This window comes from Carex rostrata, chromosome 25, assembly GCF_964058835.1.
Source record: "Carex rostrata chromosome 25, lpCarRost1.2, whole genome shotgun sequence".
In the NCBI taxonomy this organism is placed as follows: domain Eukaryota; kingdom Viridiplantae; phylum Streptophyta; class Magnoliopsida; order Poales; family Cyperaceae; genus Carex; species Carex rostrata.
The window spans coordinates 7188522-7201497 of record NC_135942.1 but is presented as its reverse complement, the minus strand read 5'-3'; the positions used below and the strand labels follow the sequence as shown (position 1 = coordinate 7201497).

Below are 12976 nucleotides of genomic sequence, written 5' to 3'. Positions count from 1 at the left end.
AAGTTTGTGAAGTTTTATTTAAAATCTCTAAACAGATCGTGAGATATCATTACTCAAAAATTGCCCGAATTGCTAAAGGAGTGCTTCTGAGTCCAACTTTGCATCCCTGGTTAACATAGGAAAACATCTTCAAAATTCATGAAAATTGACCGACATGTAGTCTTGACATCGTAGAACAAGACTGTGAAGTTTCATCCAAAATCTCTAAACAGATCATGAGATATTATCACTAAAAAATTGCCCGAATTGCTAAAAGAGTGCTTCTGAGTCCAACTTTGCATCCCTGGTTAACATAGGAAAATATCTTCAAAATTCATGAAAATTGACCGACATGTAGTCTTGACATCGTAGAACAAGACTGTGAAGTTTCATCCAAAATCGCTAAACAGATCGTGAGATATTATCACTCAAAAATTGCCTAGGCCATTTGAAAAAAGCAAAAAAAAGCAAAAAAAAAAAAAATATATTCGGACCGCAAATATTCTAGGCGGTCCGAATTTTTAAATCCAAAAAAAAAAAAAAAAATTTCGGACCGCATATATTCTATACGGTCCGAATTTTTAATTCGGGCCGCACATAATATATGCGGTTTGGGTAGAAATAAATTTTTTCGAAAAACGTGATTATTTATAATAAAATTATTTACTTTTTGGGTAAAAATAAAAATCTCGGGAATCCTTATATCTGTTTGAATCTTCCTGTTACGAAAATATGATAGTTTTTAAATATATATACGCGTCTTTAATGTCAGATTAATTGAAATTATGCTTAAATTTTAATGAGGAACCTTTCCTTTTTACTTTTTACTACACAATAATCTCTGTAACTCGCACAATTAAGAAGGGGATCAAAGGGAAAGTTAGATTCCAGGTACAATGGACATGTACAGTGGCTGTAAACCATCATTTGAACGTTGCTCCACGGCGCTGCCAGAAAGTTTATGGTGCTTATTAGATGTTACTTTCCTAGTACAAACAATAATTTGCAAAGTGGTGGTTTATTGGAGAGGTAATTAACTATGAAATTATATTCTCATTTATTTTCAGTCTATATATATCTAGCGTATGAGGAGGGGCTTCGTTCGTTATTAACTATATATCTAGAGACTAGAGTAATTAAGTGTCTAAAAGGCCTAAACTAGAGCTTATTAGGCGGGCCATTCCAGGCCAGATCACGCGATGATGGGCTTTATTAGGCCCAACTATGGTGATGGCCCTGACCTTGAGCAGAGATTGGGTTGGACTCACAGCGGCCAAGGCAGCAAGCAGTAGCAGTAGCACGGCGGCCAGCCTTCCCTTCCCTGTCTGTCTGTATCAAAACACAACTCATTACTCATTAGTCAGTAGATTAGAATCACAGAGCAAAATACAAGAAGAAACAAGAAACCGTAACACCAGTAAAACCTTTCGTCCCCAAGGATCCCAACTCTCAATCTCTCATCCTACTTAGAGCGAGGGGAGAGACTGGGGGTAGAGATGGAGGCGGAGCTGGAGCCCGGGTTGAAGCATCTTCCCTTCAAGGTGAAGGCTATGTCACGCGAATCCCCTTCACAGAAGGCCATCCATGTCGCCGACCCCGATCTCCGCACCCATTGGTCCACGGCCACCAACGCCAAGGAATGGATCCTCCTCGAGCTTCATGTACGCTTCTTGTTTTGTTCTTGTTAGTTTTCATCAGTTGCCGTTATGACTGCCCCAATCTACTCCTCTCCAGTTCAATTTGTACTTACCAGCTGTTGTCTTGTCAACTTGTGTTTTGATGCATTACTTATTTGATTTCTTGTTTGCATGCAGGAGCCTTGTCTCCTTTCTCAAATAAGGATACATAATAAGTCTGTTCTTGAATGGGAGATCAGTGCGGGACTGCGTTACAAGGTACAGTCCCAAAGGTTTTAAGGTTCAAGCTCTTTTCTTGACACAAATGTAAAGTCATTGCTAGCTATTTTACTTCCTTTGTTGATCAGTAATTACATTTATGTCAACTGAAACTCTATTGTAATTGTTATAAGTAATATAGTAGTGCACTAGCTACCTTTATGTAACTTGGAATTAATGTGGCTTTGGCTATCTAGTTCGCAACTGGGAGTTTTTCTTATATGATTGAGACGTCGTGCTACATATATATATATATTTGCTATGGTTACTAAAAGAATTTTAAACCCACAATAAAATTACAAATAGTCTTCCTGTGAGACATTAAATGGACCTCCTTTGTCAGTTACCCCAACTGAATTCTTAAAGTTCCCCTCTCTCTTTGTTTTTTTGAAGGTTAGTGGCTCTAAATGCCTACTAATGATTTCATTGGAAAAAAGTTATTTACAACACTTCAAATGATGCTCATTCCTAGATCTCCTTTATTCTATTCAATTCCTCCAAACCATCCTATTCTTCTATTCCTACATATTTGCACTCTTATTCTCACGATTCTCCTAATTGCCCTATTCCTCATCTCTCTCCATGATCGAATCTGCTCACAGCCGCTGCACTCCGACAACTGGATCCGCTCTCTACTGTACTCCGATCTAGATGAGGGTAGAGACTCTGTGCTTGGCGCTCCAAGCTCTTACGACTCCGCGCTCACATCTGCACCAAGCTCCAACGACTCCGCGCTCACATGTGCGCCAAGCTCCGACGACTCCGTGCTCACACGTGCCCCTCTCTTAATAGTATAACTACAACTTTTGATTGCTCCTTGGTTATAGCATGTCAAAATTGGTGGTTTTTTACTTGAACAGTTAAAAAAAAAAAAGGAAACAGCCAATGACATGTATCCGCTAGTAGTGACCATAATAGGAGAAAATGAGTATCAATGGTAGAATATTCTACTTTATTTGCATCTTCTTGTTTACGTACATCATGCAGCTAATGAGTTAAATGACATGTGGTGCAGCCAGAAGCATTTGTAAAAGTAAGACCAAGGTGTGATGCTCCTAAGCGTGATATATTGTATCCCATGAATTATACCCCTTGTCGTTATGTCCGCTTGTCTTGCCTCCGTGGCAACCCTATTGCCATCTTCTTTGTACAGGTGCTCTTTTCAGTCATTCATATATTTTAATTTTTTTTCTCTCTCTTTTGAGTACAGTTCGTAGCATTTATCTGTATGTTATTTTCCTTGCTTTTTGTAACACTTTGTATCTGTCTGAACTTGTTAGTTGATTGGAGTTTCTGTGCCTGGATTGGAACCTGAACTACTTCCTGTAATCAACTACTTGTTACCTCATATCACACCACAGAAGCAAGATACTCTAGATTTGCATCTTCAAGTAAACTACTAAATCTCTCCTAATTTAAGTTTTCAATATTTAGTGAGGGTGCTAATAATCGCTGGGGAAGTTTCTGCCCCCAGCTCTCCCACCAACCAGAGTGTGCCACGTCATCCTATATCTTCGTCCATAAGTGTGAACCCTGCTCAAAATCAAATTTGTACAGGGTCCACAGTTAATTTTGCATTTGGCAGTACAGGGTTTACACGTGTCCTGGTCTGGGTGGCCGGCGCCTGGGTGAAGATACTCATGGTAGCACAAACCATTTCCCTATGATAATATATTATTTTTCTGATTCTAGTGCTTTCCAATTGCAGTTGCTTCAAGACATTGCTAGTAGGCTGGTACCTTTCCTCCCTCAGCTAGAGGTAAACCCATTGCACCACTTGGATGCTGATTTCCATAGTTAAATTCATTTAATCCACTTTTGTAATCATTTTCTTTCACTTATTATTCCAATTGCAGCCTGATCTTACTAGCAGTGCTGATGATATGGAGAGTGTTGTGCGGTTTTTTGCTATGCTTGCTGGACCATTTTATCCAATACTTAGTCTTGTAAATGAGAGGTAGTATTGTTTTACTTTGTTATATGTAGGATTGTTGAATTCTTTTGTGGCTATGTAGAGGTGTTGCCAGCCTTTACAAAATAAAATTTGCAGGGATGGTGTGAAAACTCTTCCTAGTCAAGTTGACTCTGATACCTCCAAAAACCAAACCTCGACTCCTACTCTACTGGTGTCATCTAACTTTGAACTGGTACCTCCTTTTCTATTTTCTAAGTTTTGCTTAGCCTTCTATGTTTTCTCTTATTACAATAGCTTTTCTCTCTATTCTCAGCTGCAACCAAGGAGAGGAAAAAGCCCAGTTTCAGGTCATCCCGCTTTTAATTCAGTTGCATACCGTTCTGATGCAGTTATTCTTCTCCTAAGGAAAGCATTTAAAGAAAAGCAACTTGGAATTGTTTGCCGAAAAGTAGGTTTTGGAATAAATACCCATTGCTTTCCACCTAGTGTCATTCCATACCTTTTGAGCTGCTTACCTCTTATTTGCTATTTGTTGGTCTTAGGTAGCAATAGTTCTACATAGCCTTATAGAGCCGATGCAGTCTGTGCCTAGCTCGACATCTGATGAAGCAGTAAAAATTGAAGTGGGAGGACAGGCACATATCAGCGACTACTCAAGCTTGTTTGGAGAAGAATATAAGGTCTTAGAAGGCTGTTGTGATGCAACTTGTCTTCATCTCTTGGATATATCTTCCATTGAAGAAGGTCTTCTTCATGTACTTTATTCTTCTGCTTCCCAGGTAAGACTTCGGCCTGTGTGGTTGTGTTGTGGTTGTCTGTGTACTTATACTTGTCTGTTTGTGTTATATTGGTTATATAACTATTTTGCTTTGCCTTCAACTTTTATGAACAAAGCCTCTCCTTTGCTCGAAATTGGCTGAAAGTAATTCAGACATCTTCTCTATCCTACCACTTGTACAAGCCCTGCTCCCAGGTGTGTGTATTGTGCTAACCATTTATCTTAAATTTGTTTTTAAATTGTTTCACTTATTAAGACAGTAGAATTTTTCCTTACTATTATTCTTGCAGCACTTCGGCCTTCTCTTAACGGCATTTCTGCTGACCAAATTGATGATAGCTTTAGGCAATGGAGCCAACCTTCAATACATCACGCTCTTTCTCAGGTTTTCTTGCTTTGTAACTCTCATTGTTCCTTCTTTTCTTTCATGCCTGATGTATGTTTTTCTGAATTAATTATAACAAAATTGCAGGTTGTTATGATGTCATCCTCAATGGCTTACAGACCACTTCTCCAAGCCTGTGCAGGATACCTTTTGTCTTATTCTTTGGCACATGTATGTCTATTTGCAGTTCAATTAAATTTACACACATCTTCTAGCACTGTAGCTCATATGCTGCAAGATTTCTTATTTTGAACTTTTGGTGAAACTTTGTCTGCTTTATGTTTTCTCAACACAAGGCAAAGGCAGCATGTGTGCTGATTGATTTGTGCTCTGGGCCATTATCACCATGGATTCCTATTATTATAGCAAAGGTATCTCTTTGGATATGGTTCAGAAAATGATACTTCTTGGTGGGCATATTGATCATTTTTTATTTCCCAAGCAGGTAGATCTTGCTGTTGAAGTTTTGGTGGAAGTTCTGAGTCTTATCCAGGTAACTTCCTTTTTTCCTATGGTTTGTTTACTTGCAAGGTACTGTTACAGTTTAATATTTCACTGCACTTTCATACTAACATTAGATGCAGTAACAATAAAGAAAAGTTCTAATTTTTCAATTTTCTTAACCATGCATGCAATTTCTGCATTGTACCCCAATCAACAGGGAGCACGACAATTTCTCAGCCAATCTCGGGCTGCATTGAAGTATGTTGTACTAGCAATATCAGGTCGTTTGGATGATGTACTCCCCGAGTATAAGGTCTGGTACATTAATCTACTAGTTTCCTTTTCCTTCATTTTCTCTTACTGCTCCAGTTCATTGCAAAGAGTGCCTTGAACAATATCCTTGTAAAATGAAAATGATCCAGGAAGTGAAGAACAAGTTGCTTTTCCTATTGGAGATGCTTGAACCATTTCTGGATCCAGCAATGACACCTATGAAAAACACCATTGCCTTTGGAGGAGTATCTGCTATGTTCTCAGAGAAACAGGAGAAGAATTGTGATATCGCCCTTAATGTTATCCGTGCTGCTGTCAAAAAGCCAGCTGTGCTGCCTTCTTTGGAGCTTGAGTGGCACAATGGATCTGTTGCCCCCAGGTCTGCTCCTAATAAAATTTCTCTGGCAATATATTACTGTCATTCAGTGCTGGCCATATGATTAACTTATCATCACTATCAGAATTAGTATTACAGCTATGAGATTGATATATCATTAGTTTAATTGATAAAATGTTCATATTATTATGATTTTTAATTAATAATATCATTATACTATTATTTTCCTTAAAATTTCAATAATTGTACTAACATGTTTTAATAATTTCAATTCTGATCATCAGTGACAAGTACCTTCTATACTTTTGATTGTGGTATCACTATTTTAATTTTGCGGTTGCTGTCGATATTATTGTTGTCATTATTGCTTGGATCAATTTGTCATGAGCACTATCATCAATCTCAAGTTCCATTTATCTGTGGATCTTAAAACATAGTTTCCATTTCTTTCAATATTTTTCTGCTAAGGACCTTTTCTCTCTCTCTCTCTCTCTCAAAACAGAGTCCTCCTCTCAATCTTGGATCCGCACATTCCAGTGCCACCTGAAGTGGATCTCCAGAAGAGCTCGGCAAATTGCAGCATTGATCAAGCATCATCATCTGTGTTCTCTGATGGAGGGCTCAAAACTGATGACCTTGCAGAACAGATCTTTTTTGTCCCGACCGAACTGAAACAATCCAATCTGGCAAGTTTCAGTTTCCCTTCAATAGAAGCACATCCAAGAGAAACAAGCCGAGATCCAAGTAGGCAAGGCTTTCCAGATGAAAAATCCTTCTCCATCAACTTTCAGCTAGACAATTCATTTTCAACTGACTACTACAACACTCAAGCAGATTATCTGCAATTAGTTAACTATCAAGAATGTGAGGCAAGAGCTAGCGAGTTTCAGCACTTGGCATTGGATCTATGCAATCATTCTGATATTACTCCTGAAGGGCATCAAGCGGGAATAGAAGCTTTGCTTCTTGCTGCAGAGTGCTTTATGAATCCTTTCTTTCTGACAACTTTCCGGGCAAACTCTGAGCTTGTCAATCAAATCAACAATCTCCGTGCAAAATTATCTCAACAACCCGGGCCTGACATGTCAGATCTTAACAACGATTTCACTAAGGAAAAACCCAACTTGGCTGCAATAACAAATGCTGAAAATAAGAGAGATAAAGCTGTAATAGATATATTGTTGCTAGCTGCAAAACTAGAAAGTGAGTATCATTTGAGAGCCTTTCCTGGGGAACCGTTGCAAAATGAGGGTGAAAAGGCAGATGATAAGCAGGGGCCTTTCATAGATATATCTGAGCCGGACATGCAGTCGGCTGATGCGGTAACTCTGGTTAGAAATAATCAATCCTTGCTGTGCCATTTCATCACAAGGCAGTTTCAAATAGGAGAGCACTATTCACATGAGATCCTTTTACAGAGCCTTTTGTTTCTGTTATACTCGGCAACCGAACTCTGTTGTTCACCTAAGGACATTATTGATATTATACTGCACTCAGCTGAGAGTCTCAGTACACAACTTTCGTTGTATTATCAGCAAGTTAAAGCCAGGAACGCTCGAAATTTAGATGTAGAGAGACTGCATGGGTTTAGGAGGCGGTGGGTCCTACTTCAGAAATTAGTTATGGCTTCCTCTGGAGATGATGGTGGAAAAGATGAGTTGCATTTCAGGAGCTTGGTGCCGTTTTCTTCGTGGATAGACAAGATTCCGGAACTCGCACAATATAAGCAGCCACTCCCTCGTTTCCTTGGTTGGATGGCTGTCTCCCGTTATGGCAAGGGGTGCTTGAATGAGCGCCTGTTTCTCACCTCCGATTTCTCTCAGCTCACTATGTTGCTCTCTGTGTTTGCTGACGAGCTTGCTCTGATGAAAGGTGCACCAAACAAGAAAATTGATGCAGATTCTTTTGAGGCTCTTTATCCGGATATGCATCTCTTCTTCCCAAGCATGAGTGAGCATTTCCATTCCTTTGGAGAGAGCATTCTAGAGGCGATTGGGTTGCAGCTAAGGTGCTTCCCTCATAGTGCTGTGCCTGATATCCTCTCTTGGTTTTCTGACATGTGCTTATGGCCCTTTTTTAATGGTTGCCTCAAGGGACGTGTTGCTGTCAATGCAAAAGCTTCTGTCTTGTACATACTCGAGTCAGTGGTTGCTGAACACATGGAGGCTATGGTGCCTGAAATGCCTCGTGTGGCACATGCTCTAGTGTCCTTGTGTAAGGCTTCTTATGCTGATGTAGCATTCCTCGAGTCTGTTCTCTGTGTACTCAAACCGTTGGTGTCATACTTCCTTCAGAAAGCAACTAGTGAGGAAGAGCTGTCTGCTAATCCCTCTATCTGCCAAGATTTTGAAATGATTGGATTTGAGGAACTGTTTGATATCATATGCCACAAAACAAAATCCGAAGCTGCGCAAGCAGATGACTTTGAGATGCCTTTGCTGATATTTGTTCTTGGTACTCTTTTTCCAGATCTTTCGTTCAAGAGACAATCTGAGATCTTAATAGCCCTGGTGTCCTTTGCAGATTTTATATCTTTGGACCTGCCACATTCGTTTTGTAGCTATATTCATGCCTTCCAGAGGATCACAGATAGTTGTGATATAATGTTAGTGGAGAGACTCAAGCTGTTTGGTATTCAAGCCCCATTCGAGAGAAATCCTGATAAAGATGACGGTAGCTTAGTTCTTAAGTCAAGTGTGCCAGATCATAGTCTTCTGATGCTTTCAAAGAGTAGTAGTGATAACAAGCCTGAAATAGAAAAATTAACGACTTCATTAGAGAAGTTAATCTTGCAGCTTATTCCATCTATTGAGGCTAGCTGGAAGCTGCACCATCAGTTGGCAATGAAGCTATCTCAGTCAGTTGCGCAATGCGCGTTGCTCTCTATGTGCTTAAAGTCTGTGGAGACAACCACAGCTGATGATTTCATTGAGCCTAAAAGTTGGTCTGCTGCTCTTGAGGAACTTGTTGGGCTTATCCTGACATCTCAGAAAAAACAGTGTTGGCATGTTGCTTCGGCCATGATTGACTACATTTTGGAGTTACCCAAAGAGCTCTCTCTAGGCCCTGTGATCAGTGGCTTGTGCTCTACAATAAAAAGTTTTTGCTTTCATGCTCCAAGACTTTCATTGCGGTTGCAAACTGATAAATGGATCTCTGTTTTGTTTGGCAGAGGGAACTGTTTCAACCATAAGGTCAACAATGCAGGATCTTCATTGGCTGATTTGTTTGGTACCATGCTGAGTCATCCTGAACCAGAGCAACGGTCTGTTGCATTACAGCAGCTCAGAAAAAATGTTAACACTAGCAATACCGACACCGAAATAATTGTTTCAGTTTTGGCTTCAAAGAATTGGGATAGAGTGGTCCAAGTAGGGTTGACTGATCCGTCAATGCAGTTGAAGAAGTATGCAATGGTACTATTGTCAGAATGGGTTCCATATTTAGAGAGAGGGAAGTTACAATCTTTTCTCCAAGGTAGCGACACGATTCTGCAGGGAGTGGGAACCCTTTCTCAGATAACAGAGAGGGGTCACCTGTCTCGTCTTTCGCTATTGCTTTTGGGAAATGCATGCCTCTATTCACCTGATGATGATATCTCTTTGATTCCTCAAGCAGTTTGGATCAACCTTGAAAGCATGCTAGCATCAATAACTGGTATTTCTTATTTCTTTTCTTTTACTCTATCTGTTTTATTTTTTGAAAAATTTAAAAGAGGTTTACTCTCTGTTGTTGAGGCTTACGACTTTATTTCTATCCAAACGTAGGAGGGATTTCTGATTTGGAGAAAGATTTATGCCAGGCTCTTTGTCAACTTAAAACCGAATCTAGTGCAAAAGGGGTGAGCACAACCCACCCCACCCCCCCTAAAGCTCTTTCTATTCAGAAAAGACTGTTTGTTTCCTTTTTCTGATTGTCATGCTGCTACAATTTTTGCCACAAAATATGCAATCTTAATCTTATATGTATTTTTAATATTATAGGTTTTGAAAGAAGTCTTATCTACTGGTGCAATCGTAAAACCCAGTGACCCTGGATTTACAAGAGTCAGGGAGACTGTTCTTCAGGTATGCTATATTATATGTTATGTCACCTAAGTAGTGTGCGGTCAAATAAGCCTTATGCTGATTTTGGATCAACATTCGTTATTATTGCATGATGTATTAATATAATATTTCTTTTTAAACAGGCGCTCTCTTCTTTGGCTTCTGCTGAGTCATACTTTGATTTTTTCTTAAGAAGTGTTGACCAGGAGTCACAGGTTGAAATAACCATTTGTTTTTATTTTATTTAAAGCTGTCTTTATACCTGAATTTCAAATTTATGCTTTCTCTATTTGTGAAGTATAGGAGCTAGAGGAAGCTGAGATTGAAATTGAATTAATTCAAAAAGAAAAGGCACTGACAGACATATCGGGGCAACCGCCTGAAGGCAGCTCTTTTCAATCTTCTTTATTAAGTAAGAGCATAACATCAACTTTTCTCTTTTTTTTTTTATGTTATGAACTTTTCATATCTTCCCTTGGTTTGATTTAAATTTTATTCATGGCAGATGATAAAGATGATAAGAAGCCTAATGAGCGACTCCAGCAAATTAAGGGTGGTATACGGGACTTGTAAGATTAATTTTAACTGCAGTCCAATCAATTTGCAAACATTTGGATCAACTAATTTTCTTACCAATCATTTACTTAAAAGATATAGTTATCAGTCTTGTTTTAAGTTCTGATTTGCTAACATTTTGCTCAACATTTACCAGGGAAAGATCAAAACTTAAAGAAGAAATAGTGGCTAGGAGACAAAAGAAGCTCCTATTTAGACAAGCACGCCAGAAGTATCTCGAGGAGGTGACTTCAAGAGAGATGGAGCTCTTACAAGAACTTGATAGGTTCTGTTGCTTTTATTAACTAGGTGCTTTTGTATTCCATTCATGGGTGCATATACAGTTGCTCTTTGAATTCTTATAGTGGAAGTTTTTCCAGGGAGAAAGCGGCTGAATCAGAACGTGAGATAGAAAGACAGCACCAATTGGAGCTGGAACGTGCGAAGACCAGAGAACTTCAGTTTAACCTTGAAATGGAAAGGGAAAAGATGACTCAGGTAATATAGCTGACGACAATTGGTTATGGAAAGCTTAGGTTATTGGGATTTGGCAATTTAGTGAAGTTATGTTAACTGACACAATTTATCTGTTGTTTTTTGTAGAAAGAGTTACAGCATGAGTTGGAGCAAGTTGAATCTGGAGCTAGGACATCCCGTCGTGACTATGCTTCTGCCTCTGCAAGGTTTGTATTTGACGATTATCTTCTCGTATACTCGTACAAAGATTCTACTCTAATAAAACTGTACAATTTTGCAGCAGGCCTAGGCGTGACAGAGAGGACCGGTACAGGGAGAGAGAAAATGGGAGGTCAGGACAACTGGAAGGGAGTGCAAGATCAAGCAGCAGAGGCCACGACAGTAGTCAGGTGGGACCCACTGCCTCTTCAGTGCCTACCGTCATGCTCTCTGGGTCAAGCCGATCATACCTCAACCAGCAACCGACAATGATACTACAATCAAGGGACCGATCTGATGATCGTGGTGCCATGACTTATGATGATAGCATAGAGCATGGAAGCAGGGATTCAGGTGATGCAAATAGCATTGGTGAGTCTGAACTGGGTCAGGCTTTTGATGGATATGCACCTGGCAACAGGCGTGGTGGCAGGCTGAGGCATGGAGGGGAGAGGAGAGAGCGGGAATCAAGGCGAGAAGGAAAATGGGAGAGAAAACAGTGACATGCTATTTTGGCTGCACCCCAATCAGCACTAAATTGTACTATGCCGGGAGGGTGGCTCGCTTAGAAGAAGCGCTCCCACTTAAAAAAAAAATGACCAAATCAGCTACAATGTCTTTCAGTTGGTGGTTTTAATGGCTAGTTAAATGCAAATGTGATTGGTCTCTGTTGCTCAATCCGGCAGATTTGGGAACAAACGTTGGTTGAGGGACCAGTTGTCGTAATTTTGTGGAGGTGAGTATGCTTCAATGGAGGGTCCCATTTTAATGCTTTAATATTGCAACTTATTGCAAACCAAATTGAGTGGTTTCGGTTAAGTTTCTCATTCAGCCTTAAAACTGGGCTTCCTTATCTTTTGCTGTTATGGGAATGTACCTTTTTCAAGAATAATGCCAAGTCAATGTTATTTTATGTTTGCACTTTAAAATGTATGACTGAATTGGGAAGGGTATATTCAATTATTGTTACTCGACAATCTTGAACACTATTAACATGGATTTCGCAATTTGAAAATTAAAAAAAAAAAATGTATGTTTGGTAGAAATTGGAAGGAGTAGATATAGTTTCTTTCTTTCTTTTTTGACGGAGAGACGAGGTTCCTTTTTAGAAAATGGGACCTAACAGGCTATTACACTCTGTATGTTAAATATCGAACTCTCTGGCTGAATTAACTAGAAAAAAGAATAGAAAATTATCTTCCATCCCCAATGTAAAATCCCAAAAAAGTCTGATGCTCTGCAACTTTATTTGTGACAAATAAGTGACGACCATCAACCACTATCGGACAAACCGAAAGAGAGAAAGTATGAGCTCGCAAATCTCCAAGCAATCATAGTCTTTCTTTGCCCCGTTTATGCGTGTAGCTGTCGCCGACCCCCTTGCAATTATAGTCTTAACTCTTAATTCTCGATACCTAGATATTCTCTCCTATAAACACTTTCAGAAGGTGATGATGCCACGCGGCAGAATTTACCAGAAGACCAATCATGAACACATTGAACAGGACAGGGAACAATAATAAAATATTACAACCGCTTATGTAAGCTTTTTCAAAGAGATATTTCACAGGATGGAACCACGTGTCAATAAATACTTCAATTCATCAGAAAAAAAAGGAAAAAATAAAAACATAAACTGCGGAGAGACCCCACAAAAGCTATTCTCTTCATCAATTTTTAATCTTCCCTATTTA

At 39.4% G+C, this 12976-nt stretch overlaps 1 protein-coding gene across 2 annotated transcripts; it reads left to right on the top strand.

Moving 5' to 3' along the window:
• The first annotated feature begins 1310 nt into the window (after positions 1 to 1310).
• Positions 1311 to 12211, top strand: LOC144576056 (uncharacterized). Of its 2 annotated transcripts, none has more exons than XM_078326299.1 (26): positions 1311 to 1640; positions 1794 to 1874; positions 2890 to 3027; positions 3155 to 3265; positions 3583 to 3633; positions 3731 to 3831; positions 3925 to 4021; positions 4103 to 4241; positions 4336 to 4568; positions 4684 to 4762; positions 4858 to 4952; positions 5040 to 5123; positions 5249 to 5323; positions 5398 to 5445; positions 5614 to 5709; positions 5819 to 6048; positions 6509 to 9663; positions 9774 to 9847; positions 9990 to 10073; positions 10196 to 10267; positions 10356 to 10464; positions 10558 to 10621; positions 10765 to 10893; positions 10988 to 11105; positions 11211 to 11290; positions 11368 to 12211. In XM_078326299.1, exons 1-26 carry the CDS (start codon positions 1476 to 1478, stop codon positions 11783 to 11785), a joined length of 6126 nt encoding a protein of 2041 aa, XP_078182425.1. In that variant the 5' UTR covers positions 1311 to 1475; the 3' UTR covers positions 11786 to 12211. The 2 variants fall into 2 exon arrangements, with proteins under 2 accessions (XP_078182425.1, XP_078182424.1); XM_078326298.1 differs by having other exon boundaries at positions 11365 to 12211.
• The last annotated feature ends 765 nt before the right edge of the window (positions 12212 to 12976 follow it).

Bases quoted from the DNA above. Each gene is read 5' to 3' on its own strand.
- LOC144576056 (XM_078326298.1), top strand. From the start codon at position 1,476: ATGGAGGCGGAGCTGGAGCCCGGGTTGAAGCATCTTCCCTTCAAGGTG. The intron at 3,028-3,154 runs GTGCTCTTTTCA...TGAACTTGTTAG, and splicing joins TTGCCATCTTCTTTGTACAG to TTGATTGGAGTTTCTGTGCC. The intron at 4,953-5,039 runs GTTTTCTTGCTT...ACAAAATTGCAG, and splicing joins TACATCACGCTCTTTCTCAG to GTTGTTATGATGTCATCCTC.